The 17,602-nt window shown below is 32.6% G+C and overlaps 2 protein-coding genes across 2 annotated transcripts; both read right to left on the reverse strand.

Annotated features, from left to right (window-relative positions):
* Nucleotides 1–2,425: 2,425 nt before the first annotated feature.
* On the reverse strand, nt 2,426–7,396 carry LOC120577428 (tobamovirus multiplication protein 3). Its single transcript, XM_039828821.1, has 11 exons — nt 6,967–7,396; nt 6,800–6,890; nt 6,645–6,697; nt 6,443–6,535; nt 6,261–6,332; nt 4,404–4,476; nt 4,254–4,299; nt 3,678–3,741; nt 3,518–3,571; nt 3,357–3,434; nt 2,426–2,803 (listed from the first exon to the last, which is right to left on the reverse strand). Exons 1-11 carry the CDS (start codon nt 7,132–7,134, stop codon nt 2,711–2,713), a joined length of 885 nt encoding a protein of 294 aa, XP_039684755.1. The 5' UTR covers nt 7,135–7,396; the 3' UTR covers nt 2,426–2,710.
* Nucleotides 7,397–10,867: 3,471 nt separating this feature from the next.
* Nucleotides 10,868–16,238, reverse strand: LOC120577620 (SWR1 complex subunit 2). The gene is made up of 9 exons (XM_039829302.1): nt 15,901–16,238; nt 15,500–15,805; nt 14,903–14,975; nt 14,678–14,797; nt 14,523–14,591; nt 13,431–13,473; nt 12,576–12,641; nt 11,560–11,757; nt 10,868–11,321 (listed from the first exon to the last, which is right to left on the reverse strand). Exons 1-8 carry the CDS (start codon nt 16,123–16,125, stop codon nt 11,568–11,570), a joined length of 1,092 nt encoding a protein of 363 aa, XP_039685236.1. The 5' UTR covers nt 16,126–16,238; the 3' UTR covers nt 10,868–11,321; nt 11,560–11,567.
* Nucleotides 16,239–17,602: the final 1,364 nt, after the last annotated feature.

Consider the following 17,602-nt stretch of genomic DNA (forward strand, 5'->3'; position numbering starts at 1 on the left):
TACTTAAGCCTTTAAGATTCCCATTATAGCAGTTGGGATTTGGTGCTTTGATAGATTGATGGTTCAAGCGTGTTACGTATTTTAATTTCACTTATGATTACTTTTGCATGGAACAAATTAACATCGAGCCATGCTGTCATGGGATTACATGTCAATTAAATGCTTCTTCGATTTGTTATTCTTGCTTGCTCATACCTTTCGTAATATCCATTAACATATTACATAATATGTATTTCCAAACAAAAAATTACAGTATTCTTTTTTTTTTTAGTAGAAAAAAACTAGAGTTTTGTTCCTTTTAATATGTTTTCAACCTAATTAAATGAGATCAAAGGGTATACAAAACCTTGAAAAAGGGAAATTTACAAGGCGCACGTTTGAATATCCAACACCCGTACTAGAATGAACTAACGGTAATAATAGTCGAATGAATTGTCAATTTAATATAAGAGTGTGTTTGAGGGAATGTTTTGAGGGAATACAATGTTTTGAGGGAATTCAACTACTTTAAGGTGAATTTTATTGAGGGAAAGTAATGTTTTGAGGGAAATTTAAACCTGGGAAATTGTTTTTTTTTTACATTGATCACAATTAAATAATTTAAAAGATTAATTTATATCATAGATTATTTTCAATTATAGACCATTATAAAATTCCATTAATATTTTTTGTCAAAAAGAAGATTGTTATATTTTTTTTATTAATATCACAGTTACTCCACATTCACAATTGTTTGAGCTATGTTTGAGGATTCAATGAAAAAAGAAAATAATTAGGGAATCGAACTTTACACAGTTTTGGGGATGGAATACGTGGCGAATAAAATGATGTCATATCTAATTTTGGTCTTTATTCCCCTTCAGCACTGTTCTGGTAATACAATTAGAAAAAATAAAACGCTGAGGGATCATTTGCAAGCCAAGCTATACTTGAAATGTACTATAAAATCCGGCAGAGGCAACAAAGTTGCATTAGATTTGATTCTTTAATTTTCCTATTGCAAAGTTTTGCATGGTTAAAATGTCGGAGACTGTCAAACAATTGTGCACGTTTCATGTTCCTAATGTTTTGTAGAGGGCTAGAGGCACACACCCGTTTAAGGTTATCATTAGTTCCATAACTTTTGTCTTGTGACTTGTAAGGAAGGGGAGTATAGTTCCTTGTTATCGGATTGAATAGTTGGTTAGGTCAACTGGTTTGAGTTGAGAGATAAGAAGTTAGAGGTCTTAGGTTCAAACTCGGACAAAGAAGAAAAACTAATTTAACAACTAATTATTAACATTTGTCGTTAAAAATAAGTTTCTTGTTATAGGATAAGAGGGATTAATTCACATTGTTCATTCTAAGGATTACAAAGCGTATGTTTGGATCTGCTTCGTATTTTCACCGCTGTAGGTCTACGTGATATCCGAGGCAAAGTTTCCGTGATTTTAGAAGCTAGAAAACATAGCTTACGCGTTGTCGTGGTTTTCACGGACGTGTTGTACATCCAAACATACACAAATTTAAATGCAATACATAGTTCCTATACTTTTTCCGTCTCATAAAGTGTCACATTTGCATTTTTTTCTTGCTTCAAAATTATTGTCTTTGTTATCTCACTTTATTTCGTACCGAAACATAACACAGTTCACATGGTATGGTATGGTCAATGATTCAAACCTACCATCTTTCATCGAAGGAAGTCAAACCAAACATTCAAATACTGTGTCTGATATTTGATACTAATACAAATTGAAACCGGAATGATATGCTAAAGAAGCCAATTCACAACACAGAGCCCTTCATCAAACTACAGCCTCAAGATCCGTCATCCAAGAAGCATGCATGCTTTTGATTGATGGCATCATCAAAGTCAAGCAAATAGTCCCCAGGTATGAATTCTTTGATCTTCTAAGGTTCTAGCTATATTGTGTTCTGCATTTTGAATACTTTTGTTTTCTATGGTATGTTAATAATCTTCTTCATGCCACATCACAAACTTGGTTTTTCATGAGCGTGGAACAATATCTTGGAAAACATAGACACTGAGAATTTAAGGGTAACCCAGAAACAAGGCTAAAGAAGAGTGAACTTTCCAGCAAGAAATTTCACTGCGCTTTGTTAACATAAAACTTAGGGATAATCAGGCTCAACCATGAAACTTGAGAAACTAGCACAGAATATCAGAAAAAATTTGAAATTCAAAGTTATGCTTATGTCAAAAGGAAAATTTAAGCTTCAGAAAAAAAGGAAAGTAGAGATACACAGTAATTGAATGAAATATTTAGATCGTGGCTGAAAAGTAACAGTACATTCCACCCACTTGTAACAGTTACATGAATTAAAACTTCAAAACTATTTTACAAATATATCAGTATCAGAGTCCTCTCCCAAAAAAGTTTGCTCAAAGTGTTGAATTGCTGAACATGAAAAGGCACCGACATTTTCCCATTGACAATGCAAGTATGTAACTTTTTTTGTTTGTTTGTGCAAATATACATCTTATTATACAGAACATAGCCCAACACGTTTGACAATCCATATAATGTCATGTTTCATAAGCTACAATCCTTAAGAAGAACTTTAAATCCAAGATACTAGCTTTCTCACTCGACATACAAAATACGGACTTCTCTGTCCTCTAGAAATTATCCTTGGAGTGCAGAAACATCCAAGAAACATATAACCTCTAATGATTCCTCATGACTAAGTTTTCCCCATAATCTTTTCAGCGAATTGGGTGATACTGTGTGATACCTCGCTTAGGCGGTAGCTTCCTCAAAATGAAAAGGACCAAAGAAGAAGGTAATATTTCCACCAACTGCAGCAAAATTGTAAGAAAGTTATGAAGAAATGTAATTGAGAGACCTATGACACAATGAACAAACACCCTTTTTCAGTACTTACTCTTTAGACCAAATGTTAATAACCGAGTAAATAATTCTATAAGCGTCGGAGAAACTACAATTATTAATACCTCAGAACAGCAATTCATTTCCTTTTTACATGGACATTAAAACACCAATTAACCATTTTCCAAGAGAAAATTTCTCAGGTCAGAATGTTGCTAAAGATAGATCCCTAACAATATGAATTGGAGGAATTTGAAACAACGATGACTTGATCATCTGATTTACAAATTCACTGGCTACTTAGGTTTCATGTGAAAACTATCTTGCCAAGAATCCAAGACTAGCTTCAAATTGCACGCCAGTAAGAATTAATTTAGGCAGGTTAATAAAACTAACACACAATTCAGTGGTTTTAGAAAAAATTCAGGCAGGGGAATGTCAGCTTTCGGTACTGGGTTCAAAACACCATTAACCTTATGAGCCCAAATGGAATGTTACAAGGAATCTAATAAACAAACTCACCAGGTAATATATAAGGTTTAGAATGGGATGGTCCAAGACATCAAGGTCAGCCGCTTTATCAAATGCATTAAAGCACATCTGACACAGTAAAATATGATCAAACTCGGTTTAAAAACCAAGCAACAAGAATCATAAGAGTTTTAAAGAAAAAAACCACTAACCATAACACATCTGATAAGGAAGCATGAAAAACATATGGTAGTCACATAGCCAACCTGCATTAGAAAGAGCAGGTAAATACTCAGGGAAAAGGAAAGAGGGAGGGATGAACGGACCCTTTAAGATATGCAATCAAACATAATTCCATGTAAAGTTGAGTACCTCTTGTAGCTTCTTGCGACGACCTTTAGATTCAACAGGAAAGCGTTGTAGCATCAAGAATAATCTGTCATAGATCACGCACAGAAAAGGTACAGTGGGTATGGTAATCAAAGGATACTGAAGTACATGCCTAGTGCAAGTAAACTTATATCATTTAAAATAGTATTAAATATACATCTGTACAGAGCCTAAATGGAACGTTACAAGGAACTGTTTACATTGAATGAAGAATCCAAATCAACATTTACGGCTTTTGGAGTTGCATTTTAGCTGGTATAAAGAATTATGACGGTAGTATACATGCTTCATGAAAGAAAGTGATCATAGACAAAATATTTATACATAGTGACCATGTCTTCGCAATAATGGAATTTCACAATTTCAGAAAACCAACATTGGTTTCAAGAACTCGGATATATGCTAATCTGTTATTTTATTTTTATTTTTCATTTTTTCACTTCAGACAAGGCAAATTCATAAGTCACTGTTATTCTGTAACCCAGGTGCATTAATTCCATTTAATATTCCAAAGTCCAAACACATCAAATGCAGTTGAAAATTTTAACAGACAATTACCTCCCACCATAGAGTAGAAAGCCAAGGGCTGCAAACAAAGAGACCCCTACATACATGCACAGGAAAACCTGATTAATGTTATCATTCAGATCTGATAGTTGACCCCTGGTCCAAACACACAAAAAGAAACAAAAACACAAACAGACAAACCTGCAAAGAACATCTTCGATAAAATCACCAGCATGCGGACAGGTTTCCACCATAATATCAACCACAGAGCAATCTGAAACATTTTAAATAATATAGTGAAGAGTTTATCAAAAAATATAAATAAATGAGAAATCAACAAATACAAAAAACAAGTCAACATCAAAGTAGCAACTATTTCAAATTCTGAATAGATATTATAGAATAACAGAACTGATACCCACCAATAAGTATCAAATATTAAAGGTCAAAGACAGATGCTTAATAATTTTTAATAAATTCTGTGAAAGAGTATTAAGAGTACTTTTAGATTATTTTATAGTATCTTTATTGATTGTTTCCGTAGTTAGGTTGTTGGTTTTATTATGGTTAGTGGACTTAAAAATTGCCTTCTTTGGTATGTTCTGGAGTTATACAGTGTTTAGTGAGCAGATTAGGACCAGTGTAAGTAACTAAGTTTTTTGTGATAACGATTCTGTACATGTTAAGTGGTGAGCGTTCAGGTATGTGTGGATATTGTCTTTGGTGTAAGGCATGAATGTGTGTGGCAAGAGGTTCTATGTAGCTGCGTTGTCTAGTGGTTGTGATGATTATTCCTATAACAAGCTTACAGCAACAGCTGCCTCTGACTCCATATCTTTTTGCCATCTGTATTGTACAACATACATACTTACCGCACATATTCAGAACAAGTGCCTCAAACGCCTACTTTTGGTAGATGATGATTACATTCTAGCTGGTTAATAAAAAAATAATACTAAAATTGAGTCATGGAGACTGGAAAGCTTTTGAAACAAACAGATTTTGACGAAGTAAAAGTAACAGTATAATATAAGGAATGCAAATCCATCCTGATACAATGATAGTCAACAATTGGAAAGTACCAGAAAATTTCAAGACAGGTGTATTCAATAGAGAAATTCGTTAAGCATTAGAAGTGGTTACAGTCTTGCAGAGTCACAAGCAAACTCAATGGGAAGTTACCAGACAACTAAAAAACTTAACAATGCTTGGCAATTACGCGTGGCAATTACGCGTCATCAAAGCAAAAAAAAAGATTGATAGAGAATACAGTGCTATGAATCTAAAGAAGTCTACGACTCTACATGGTTTGGCCTGTTTAAGGTGGAGTTGGTTAATCAACGCAATTAACCCAGTTATATTGTGAGGTCAACAGCTCAATTCAGGATTGTCTGACCGGTTTTTTCAAATTTTCTAGCAAGTGAAAATTATAGAGTAAAACTCCTGATATATCCTATACACACAGAGATCAGAGGGGAAAAAAACTAGAAGCTTTCATTGCTGGTCGCACATGTTGGCCAAAGTCAATCCTAAGCCAGAACTCAAAGAGTGCTCATCAGCCTCATCATCAAACCCAACAGCACTGTGAATGAATATGCCTAAGAGAAACTCCTTCACAACAGCAATTTCTAAGTTGGATATGAAGCAACAACCTCTTTATCCTTTGGAATCAAATAATGCAGAAATGTTTGATAAACTCCAGAAAATTATTCATCTCTATTTGATAACTGATTATAACACATGCGCTGAGCAGTACCAGTTTTCTGGGATTGGGGAAGGACACATGGACAGATGGAGGGGTTCAACTTGTCAGATCTGACAAAGGAACCTACTTGGATCTTAGAACTCCCATCGGAAAATGTTACAAACAAGAGAGCTATGTGAACGATGATTACGAATTACTCAAAACACACTGTAAGTGTTTCTACATAAGCAAATAAACACAAAATGAAAATGCAATTGCAAACAGTTCGCACGCAACATCCATTGCATCAAAAGAAAAAACAAGTTAAACAGACTATTTTGACCACAAGTGCAATCAGGGGCAAGATTTTTCACCTGAATAACATAAACCACAGCATTAATTGTGTAGAAACTTGGTCTCAGACCATCGGTAGATACAGCTCGTGCCTGCAAAACATGACCAAATATGAAATCAGGCCGCGAAATAACAACTTACTAATAAAAAAAATTGCTATTTTGTAAATAAATAGTACTAAAACAAAAAAAGTAAAACTTGCCTGATAATAAATCTCAGCCCAGAAGAGAACCAAAAGTGCATATGTAGTAAAGAAAGCAAGACTTGGCATGTCAAGTAAGATATGTTGCACAATCTACATACACACAATATTTCACCATTAGAATTAAATGAAACTATGTGATTGAATTCTGGTTTGTCTCAAGTGAGTATGAGAATAAATAGCTGAAATGAGATGTTCATACCTCTGGCTGTAACTTCTGAACATCTCGCCGGAAAACAAAAACAAAACATCGAACTGCAATCATAACCATAGTTGAACAACAAAAATTGATAAGAAATTCAAACAAAAATTTCAACAAAAAATAAAAGACAAGAAGATAATTTGAATGATACAAACCCCCATTGACGAAAAAATTGAGAAAGTGAAAGACCTTCTGCGTGGTCCAACCATATTCTGGTACTCTCAATTGTATTCTAACAAGTTGAACCTAAAATTGACGACAAAAAATCAATAAAATATGAATTAAAAAAAACCCTAACAAACGAAAATGGGAGAAAACGAACCAGAGCGATGGCGGCGACGATTCCGTAGAGGATGGCGAGGAGGTGGAAGATACGGTCCTGCCAGAGAGGTGAGTTGTTGATGTCTCTCCACCAGTTGGATGTTTCCGTGAAGTCAAGGGCGGTGACCACGGCCATCACCGCATCCGCCGGCACGCCTCTGGCCACCATCGAATCGCTCGATTATTTTTTGTTTATTTATTTATTGCAGCTTTTAATTTAATCTTCAACAATGAAAGGATAGAGAGATAAACACAGAACAGAAGAAGAAACAAAATTTGTAATCAAATGATTATTATCGTGTTTCGTTGCAAATAGTGTTGTTGTTTTTTGTTGGGTTTTGTTTTGTGGTTGTGGCCGGCGATGGAGAAATAATTTGGGATTTAGATTAGAGACAGATAACGGAGGGTAACGTCGGTAAGGTATGGATACAAAGTCCAAACAAGTCATTTAAATTCTCAAAAAATAAAAATCATTAAAAACTCAGCTTATATATTTTCGTCAAAAAAAGAAATCAATATATTTAGATATTCCTTCCATTTTTAAATATAAGCAAAATTCACTTTTTATATTCATTCATTTTGACTAATAGATCAATCAATAGAGTAACAATTATAATTCATTTTTGACTAATAGATCAATAGAGTAATAATTAAACTTGGCCGATAAAAGTTGATTAACTCATTGCATATCCAAACATTATTTTGGTTACCATAATCCTAATGTAAAGTTTCTACCGACGGTTACCGATGACTAATCCATTAAAAACATGTGGAGCATATAAGATGATTTCTTCCTTTTCAACCAGATTTTTTCATACAAATGAAACAAAAATTGGACTCATAACTATACTTAAAGGTACACGTTTTTTACCACTTGTACCAATCCACGTTAATGCTACAATATAATTTATGCCGTCAATGTAAGAATATCTTTACTCAAAGCCTTGAGGTCCAAGTGAACCCAAAATCTAATTCATCTAAACCTTTTTTTCATAAAAAAAAAATAGTACCGGTACTAATTAAGTTTAATTATATTTTATTTCCTTTATCTTTTCTAGTCTCCTAACTTTTTATTCATTTTCATCGTTTAGACTTGATATTCATTTTAGTCATTAATAAAAGATAAACTTTTTTTTTATAGTTTTGCAAAAGATAAAAGGATTAAATCCAATAGCATGTAGACGAGAAACGACTAAAACCAAAGATAGAAAACTAAAAGAATCAAAACATAATATTAAATTACCTCATCCGTTTTAAAATGAGTATCGTTTTAGCCAATTGCACACAGATTAATAAATTGAATAAAATAGTCAAATGTCATAGCAATTTTACCAATTATCCTAATCAACTATTGATTTGTTTTTCAATAAAGAAAAAATAATACTTTGAAAGTAGTCAATGACGGTTCCATAAATTTTAATAAGTGGAGTCAAGTTATATCATAAAAATTTATATAAAATTTTATAAATGCGTAAGCGTACGAAAGTTATAAAAGTTATATTTATAATTGCCCTAAAATGTTGATTTTTTAAAAAAATATTTGTCCATTTTTAGTAGAGTATAAAAAATATAACCATAATTAATTATTTTTTCACCACCAACGTAGCGTCAATCACAACTTTTTTCAACAAATATAAGAATAATTTATATTATAATAATAGTTTTATGGTCTTGCCAACGATATGCTATGAGATAATTGGCTAAAGATTTCATAAAAGAATTTTTTATCTTAAAAATAAGCGTTATTTGTATCAATATAATAATTATAACAACTTTTTATAAAACAAAAAAAAACTACTTCTTTTGATTTATTAACTAGTTTTCTTAGAACACTCATTAAAATCCTTTTTAGTTTTATAATTTTTTGTAGTGTAATAAATAGACCATGTGAAGACAATAATATTATATAAAGAGGGGTTAAATTAGATATATATCTAATTTTGAGTTAAAAATACAATACACATGTGGAGGCAAGTTGGGTCGTTTGACCCCATTGCCCTCGCACTAGATCCGTGCCTGGAAGTAGTGTAACATAGTATTAATTGAAGAGTACAATTGAAAAGAAAAAGTTATTATTGCATTAAAAACTGAAAGTGAAATTCATTTTGAAACAATTTTTTTGCTAAAACGACACTCATTTTAAAACGGATGAAGTAATATAAATGATAAAAGACGAAAAATAAGTTTTAGCCTATTAATTAATTTCTTGCTGTAAAATAATAATTAACTTCTGTAAAAAATAATAATTGACGTCTTTGGTTAGAATTTCCAAAAATAAAATGGAATTAGTATTATATTGCTTTTTACTCAAATTAGCATGACGTTTTTTCTGGAGTATACGTTGGAATTAACTTTTTTCGTATATGTAATGGTTGAATTGAAATTGAGAGATCATTTTTTTAGAAGAAGTCGAGAGATCGGTTTGTTGGTATAATTTTTCATATATTATTTGATTTGATCGACAAGGCAACTCATTTGCATGTGTCACGTGGTCCCTAAAATATTTTTAAATCTATACACAATTATGTCGTTTATTCACGTTGGCGCCCTTCTGGCTGCTCAGCTTTTGTTCCAACCATCATCAATCTTATTCAAACTTCACGTTTAAATTAAAAGAGATGATATTTGTAGAATCATTTTTTTTTAAGATTTGTACAATTATTTTGTTATAATTTTTTGACAATTTTTTCTTTCATATTCACATGATGTTATTATTCTATCTTTTTATTTTTCTTTCTCTATTATTTTTGATCAATAAAAAGAGAGGAAAAACAAGATTGTCATCAAAATTGTCAATAAATGGATATACAAATATCATTGCTCTTAAATTAATCAGGACAGGAGAGACATTCCATCCGTCTTTAAATATAAGCAAAGTTGACTTTTTAGGTTCATTCATATAAATCAATTTTGCTTATATTTAAAAACGGAGGGAGTATCTTAATTCTCCACTCATTTACGTCATTTCTCAAAGAAATTCATACTAAAAAATTTCCACAACTATCCAAACCAAGAGATAATTTTATTTATTTATATTATGAGAAAGGAAAATTATTTGTGTACACCCATTATTCATTCAACACTAACAGAGAGATAGATGTAGAGAGAATGATGTGATGGATTTGATCAATAAATGGTGGTGTTAGAGGAAGAAAGAGATAGGAAAAAAAATCAAACCGCGGCTTGCAAATATCAAACGACATTTTTTGTATTTTTAAAGACTTCCGTAGATTACTACATGAAATATAAATCTGGATTTTAAATTGTTAGAATTCAGGAAATATAAATTTCAAATTTGCCGGAATTAACTTATTTATATAGATACTGTTTAACTTTAGTTTTTTTATTAGAATTCCACATATGTGATGCCATAATGTTGATTCGGGACTAATAAATTTTTTCCATTCATATTGCAGGGATCAAAAGTACTATAAATCAAGCTCAAAGCCTCGATAGTTGATTTTTTCAAAGTGATTATAGTTTACACTTGGCTACTCAATAAAATAAAACTTTGCACTTCACCTTCCGAAGTGTCTTTAGAGATGCAAAATATACATGTTTTCTCCCAGATTTCGAGGGCTTGGTGATAGGACCAAACTTATTTATTGTTACGAGACATTTTTTTAATTGCTCTTGCAACTCATCATCCAAGCATTAGAGTATCTATTGCTTACCGTTCTATCTCCTATGATCCATGCAAGGTGAAATAAATAAATTAAAGAAAAAATTGTTCAGTGTAATATGCGATAAAGAAGTATCTCTCAAGTCCAAAGCAAATTATACCACACAATTATAAGATCCTCAATGCTGTATGGAACTAGATGTAAAGACGAGAATGTCACAACGGATGGGTGGTCATACAAAAAAACATGTAATTCAAAATACAATCGTTAGAGAGAAAATTGGGATAACAGAAAATATATTAGAATCCTGTCTCAGGTATAGTATTGAGAAGACAGACAGAAATACAAATACTAGTAACTTTGTAATTGTAAGCAGAGTAGACTACGATCGTCTGATAATGAGGGAGGCCAAAGAAAACTATTAGTCAAACCCTTAAGAAAGATTTAAAGTTAAATAACATGCATTTGAACTTTTTGTCAAAAAACATGCCTTTGAACCAAATATATGACAGGACTTTATGGTGTCAATTGATCTACTCGCCCAACCCCATCTAATGGATAAATATCCAATCGTTGTTATACAGTATCCCATCTCATCATTAGGTATCTAAGCATAGTCCTAAAACATAGATTCCTGTCTACTATCCTTCAGCTGTCATCCTTTCACTCCACTCCTTGTTTCAATCTATACAACTCCATGGTGTCTGTCTTGTAAAAAATTTGTAGTAAACTCCTGATAAAAAAAATGACCAGGGTCAATTTTAAAAGTATACACACCACATAAGACCCAAGATTACTGAAACGGGCCTAAAATACTGTTTCTATTTTTATCCCAACACGAGGTCCGAATCATGATGAAGCACAGCAATGGCTTCTTTCATGATTTGGCACTGAAATTAAAATAATGCATCGTTATTACAAGAGGGTGAACTATAAAAGAATACTAAAAATAGGAGGGAAAAAAAAATCACCAAGGCAGTTAGTCAGAATCTTCATCCTCAAAAGTAGTAATTCTACGAAACCGAGCCATGGACCGATCATGTGGATGTATATTTTTATCTCGCATTATCGATCTCTTTTTCTTGGTTGGAAAACCATATCCAGAAACTGAATCATATAAGCCTCCCATATTCGTTTCTTTTCTAGAGTTTGCACTTTCATCCAGAATGCTGCAAAATAATCCCCAATTAAAATCAATTACAAAGCAATCACTTGATTACATGCTCTGAACAATATATTCAATGATCAACACGTTTCTTAAAATAAAGCTTAATCCTACTATCAATAATCAACTCCCACATGAATGCTTTTATATTTAACACAACCCCTCATGCAATAGCTCTTACAGCTTGACGTGTAGAGTCGGCAGACAACATACAAGCTATCTGACACTGATGAAATTTAATTTTTCGATATTATAATAACAATTATAACTAGGATTAAACACAATTTCATGGGCGTGGAAGCTCTAATACTATGTCTAAACCATCTCTCTCCGAAAAGCTTGAGAAATTGGGTGAAGGCACATGCATGGTTTTTATACATAACACCCATCATAAGCTATCCAACAATAGTATGTGCCCTGGACTTCAAGACTAGGAAAAGGAATAAACAAAGATAATATCCAAATGACGCAAGTTGAGCATCAATTTGTCAATGACTTCTTTCCTTCTTCAGATGCCATGGTTCATTGGTTTGTAATTTCATGCTATTCTATTTTGTATTCAAAATAACTTTGATAGCATTAGTGATTCAATAATAAAACTATGGTGGGCAAAACTGGTCTGCAGTCATCCTTCTATGGAACATTAGATCAAACAATTGCAGAAAAAAATAAAAAAATAAAAGAGAGAGTAGCGAGAAAATAGCATCATAAAAAGTTATCTTTTTGGTCAATGTTTTTGTAAAATACTCCTATGAAGTGAATCACATTAACATACTCAATACACATTCAGAGAAAGTTTACTTGCAATCAAGAAGGTCATACCGTTGTCGAATTATTTTAAAAGCTTCTTTTGTAGCGTATGGCAGCCCAGTTTTTGGATCACGGTACCTGTATCAAGAGAGAACTTCTTAACAATATTTGAGGTACAGTGGCTATAGACATAGGAAATTTTTCCAGCTGAACTACTTTTTCATTTTTTAGTTTCTATAATCCAACTGAACTACTGGTAATCAATCAGTGACAATCACAGCAATACATAAGAGTCCAAATGGTGCAATTGGGAAATCAAGTCCGGGCAGATAAGAAAATAGAACGGAAAAATAAAAACTAAAAATTCAGAAGATGCTCAGAAAAGTAACCTAGACATCACACCTAAAGTTTGACTATATGCATAACATATAAAACTCATCAGCGAGCATCGTGATCCACGACTCAATAAATCCTCCTGATCAGGCTTCTCCAAGTATTTATCCTTATGATTTTCCAACCAAGAGAAATTCATAAAAAATTAGTAACTTCATCATCTTGAACAACCACCAAATACAAAATAAATGGATAATCATGATACGCATCCACCGTGAATATCTTTTTGTATTATATAACCCCATCTATAGAAAACAACTTCTAAACAAGGTTCCATCAGCATTTTTCCACAAATATCCAATTTGAAATGACTTTAAATCTTAAATCTATTCTACCAATTTGCCTATTTTTTTTAAGATTAAATCACTTGCAAAGGAAACCAAACTTGAAAAGCATGTGATGTGCACAAGATATTGTAGGGTAAAGAAACAATTATCAAGTAGTCCAAATTGCACACTATGTGCCTCTCTCATCCTAACCAGGGTAGTGAATAATAAAGCAATAACCACAATATTGGGTAAGTGAGGCTCTTACTTGGCAGGCAAACCAGTAATCACGCAAACAGGTTGTTCTGGATCTGAAAAGAAATATCAATATATCGTATAAGTAAAAAAACAAATGAAATAAAAAAAAAAATATAGTTATTTAGCTACATAGAATTTCCTGATGCTGGGTACTTTTAACTCTTCTCAATAGTCTTTCAAGTTTTATCACATTTTTTTTTCGTCTCCCCCTACCCATTTGTAAGGGTTACCAACTTGCCATCTTTAACCTCACTTGTTATGAAGGCATGTGGTGGTAGTATGATATATGATTTGTCAATCATTATCTATATAGTAGCTACCCTAACTTTAAACTAATTAAACCATCAATTTTTTTTTTGTATCGAAGCTTTTCCAACTTTTTCTCTAACGAATTCAATTTAAACCTATCCATCTCAGTATGCCCACTCATCCCATACTCCATTCTCATTCCTACAACCATCATCTATGCTCATGATTGCAGTTTATTTCCCAACATTTCTGATCCATACATAGTTGCAAATCTTACTAGGATTTCGTAAAACTTTTTCTACTTAGAGGCGCATACAAACACCTGAAGCATTTCTTTACTTCAACCTGTCCTGTTTGGATATTGTGGGACATTATTATCAATCCTTTCTTTTGTAAGATAGACCCTAATTATCTAAAACACTCAGTTCTGGGTGCTCTTCCTTCCTACTCATTTTTTACTATACATACTCTCGTCCATCCTTCTTCCTAAACCTAACTAATTTTTGTAAATTCGGTATTTGGACAAATCAGGAGAAATCCCTTGGTCTCCAAAACATTTATGTTCAACTGCATCTTAGCACTTGTTATAATGTCATCAGTCTAATCCAGCAAAACGATGCCATCTGAAACAAAGCCTCTACCAAGGTCCTTCATTTGGAATATGTCCAGTTATTGTCTATAAACTAATAACAATAAGTCAAACAAATAATGTATTGTGAAAATCAATGCCGTAACAATTTCTTTGGGAATTTAATTTCACACTTTGAGAACTTTATGAACAAAGAAACAGAATATATTACATTCTTCAACAAAAAAATGAACCAAAATATAGTGCTAGCATAAAGGGACGCACATTCTTGAGGTGTTGTGGCAATATCTGAGTGAAATGATGCCCCTTTAGTAAACTCCAAATACGAACAACCTGGAAAAATTAACAGATTGCTATATGTCAAAATGGCAAGAAACCAATACAATCAAACTAAATGCACATGGAATACAGCATCCAACCATTTTGTGATATGTAGTGTATCTGTGGACCATTAAAGACAGTTTTATGCACAATTGCTCTTCTCTTAACTTCTTCCTCTCTAGCTAAAACTCGCTCCAAATTCCTCAAGTTCATAATTTCTGCATGGCCAAAATCATAATTGAAACATCACAGGATCTTTAGAAAACTAAAACAAACAAACAAGCAAAGAAATCAACAAGCAGATGTTGTTTTCTAATATTGACCTGTTTGAGCAGCTTCTAAAAGCATCTCCTCTTGTGACATTTTCTTCTCCTCGCCTTTCTTCCTTATTACTGGCTGAGCCAAAAAAAAAAAAAAAAAAACATTTTCAGACCATAATCAGGTGTTGTTTGGAACTTAGGTAAACAACCTAATTCAGCGCTTCTAACATAAATGCTTATCATATAAGTGCTTATGTATAGTCTATTTCTATAACAAAAGATTAAAAATATTGACAACTGTTTTCATATAATAAGATAAAATCCATTTACACAGGGTTTGTTAAGATTGCCTTATTTTATCTTGTCTACTAGCATAAGCACCTGCGATATTGTTTAGAAGAACTTATGCCATGTTCATAAGCTGTTATAAGCTTATTTCAATAATCTTTCTGGAGTAACTTGTGATAACAGCTTATAGCTTATACAAAAGCAGTTTCACTTCATTTTATCTATTGTTGTGATAAGGTGCAAATTAAGTTGTTTATCCCACTGGATGAGCACGAATACAGTAATTCAAACAAGCATATAATTGAAAAACTGATATAACATGAAGAATTGAAAATAAACCCTAAGGAATCACAGAAAAAGAGAGTGGAGAACCTTATAGGTTGCTTTGAGAGCTTCACGAATGGCTTCTCTTTCAGCTTGTCGAACAATGACGGAAGTTCTTGTGGACTTCCTAATCATTACCTCCTTCGCATCATCGTCCTGGTTGTTGTTCTTGTTGTTTTTATCATCATCTTGGTCATCATCACCATCAATTTTGGGAGGATCATCCAAATTAGATAAGATTTTCTTCTTCTTCTTCTTCTTAGCCGATGTCGTTTTCCCAGGATATACCAATCGCTTCTTTTTATTCATTCTTTCATCATCGTTTTGTGGCTGCTCCTCGTCAGGTTCAGGTTCCTGAGAAAATCAAGAAGAATTAGTTTAATAGAATTGAATTGAATTAACTAATCGATGTGAATGAGTTTGAGAGAGAGAGAGAGAGAGAGAGATACGTCTTGATCGAAATCAGAGTCAAATTCGTCAGCGATTTCAGCTTCTTCTTGGTAGTTATCGTCTTCGTCTTCTTCTTTGAGAGCATCCTGACCCCAGAACAATTCATCTTGTTGAACTTCGTCGTCGAGAAGCTTGGAAAGACGTTTACCTCTTGTCGCTCGAGATGCACGATCCAGGAGTAGAAGATTCGATCTCTCTTCTTCGCCTGAATTTTTTTCCTCCATTGTACTAACTCGCTTGCACTCTGCTACCTTCTGTTCAGTGTTAACAGTTACGCCGGAACCTTCTTTTCTTTTGTACAACCCACTCTCACATATTCGAGTATTTTATTTATTTTTTGACAAAACATATTCGAGTATTGAATTTGAGGTAATAGTCATTTTCTTTCGGTAACAAATACCACAATAGTCTTTCCTTGTACACTTAGTTGGTCAACATTAACAGTTTTTCAATATAGTTGCTTGCACTTATTTATTGTTGGACGGACAACCTCAAAATAAAAAGAAGAAGCGTCAAATTATTTTGAATAACAAAATACACAATAATCATACTATTTTGTAAGAGTGAAGGACTATTTTGATTAGTCTCTACACATTTTAGAACCAAAATGATTATTATATGGTTGAATTTGCCTTGTATTATACTACATTGATTTTTCATAGAGTTTTGGTAATCAATGTCCTAAGGACATTGTTTAAGGATTTTATTAAAGAAAATTTTGTTTTGAAAATACAAGTTGTTCATTTTTTCATAGTGATCGAGATTCTTTTTTTTTTTTTTTAGCAAAGGCAAAGCTAATTCATTTCATTAAAAATTAACGGATACAAAGTAGGTGTTACATGATGAAAGATATAGGGGCTAGGGTGAGATAGTGATGCTCTAGCAATACTATGAACAACTCTATTTGCTTGCCTCCTAACATACGACACTACAAAGTCGGGTCTATTAAGAAGTAACCTTCTACATTGAGTTACAAGATCACCGAACTCGTTGATGGGAATAGTGGTGGCAGCAATAGCATCAGATAAGATTTTTGATCGAGATTCTTATATCCCTATAAGTTGTTCGTCTAATCAATGCAATGATTACGCAACTTTTTATAAATCTACTACTTTTATACTTCAATCAATGTCATATGAGCACTCGTTAACGTTACTTTTTTTTATAGCTTGTTAACTAGTGCCCTTAAGACACTTGTCAAAGATTCTAAAATACAAATAACTGGTAAGTTTTATGTAAAATAATTAGTTTTTCTTGGTTACAATGTATTGAATGTATCAATTCTAATACGAAAATTCTTCTTTGTACTTCTTAACAATTGTCTTTCATTTTCCTTTTTTATATGGAGAAATGATATTTGTACAAACATTTTGGTACAACTTTGTATAATTTTATCTCTCATACTCACATTATGATCTTATTCTCTCTTTATTATTTTTGACCCAATAAAAAGAGAGAACAACAAGGTTGTCCCAAAAATTGTACCAAAATAGTTGTTCAAATATCATCACTCTTTTATATAATAGAAATAGAATATCTCCACACCACACAATTGAACAGATTAATCTCATTCAGCTAAATATTTAATTATTATATATTTATTACGATTATAAATTGTCTCTCAAAAATATTTAGAGAATTTTTGTTGACACATCGCATAAGGCTGAGGCACACGAGTAATTTACATTTTTGTCCCCTCGA

The sequence above is a fragment of the Medicago truncatula genome, chromosome 8 (assembly GCF_003473485.1).
Source record: "Medicago truncatula cultivar Jemalong A17 chromosome 8, MtrunA17r5.0-ANR, whole genome shotgun sequence".
NCBI classification, from domain to species: domain Eukaryota; kingdom Viridiplantae; phylum Streptophyta; class Magnoliopsida; order Fabales; family Fabaceae; genus Medicago; species Medicago truncatula.

Coding starts and splice junctions, on each gene's coding strand:
- LOC120577428 (XM_039828821.1), bottom strand. CDS start 7,134: ATGGTGGCCAGAGGCGTGCCGGCGGATGCGGTGATGGCCGTGGTCACC. Junction 6,698..6,799: donor CAATTTTTTCGTCAATGGGG/GTTTGTATCATT, acceptor TTATGATTGCAG/TTCGATGTTTTGTTTTTGTT. Junction 2,804..3,356: donor TAAACCTTATATATTACCTG/GTGAGTTTGTTT, acceptor ATTTTGCTGCAG/TTGGTGGAAATATTACCTTC.
- LOC120577620 (XM_039829302.1), bottom strand. CDS start 16,125: ATGGAGGAAAAAAATTCAGGCGAAGAAGAGAGATCGAATCTTCTACTC. Junction 13,474..14,522: donor TGCCACAACACCTCAAGAAT/GTGCGTCCCTTT, acceptor ATTTCTTTTCAG/ATCCAGAACAACCTGTTTGC. Junction 12,642..13,430: donor ATTACTGGTTTGCCTGCCAA/GTAAGAGCCTCA, acceptor CTCTTGATACAG/GTACCGTGATCCAAAAACTG.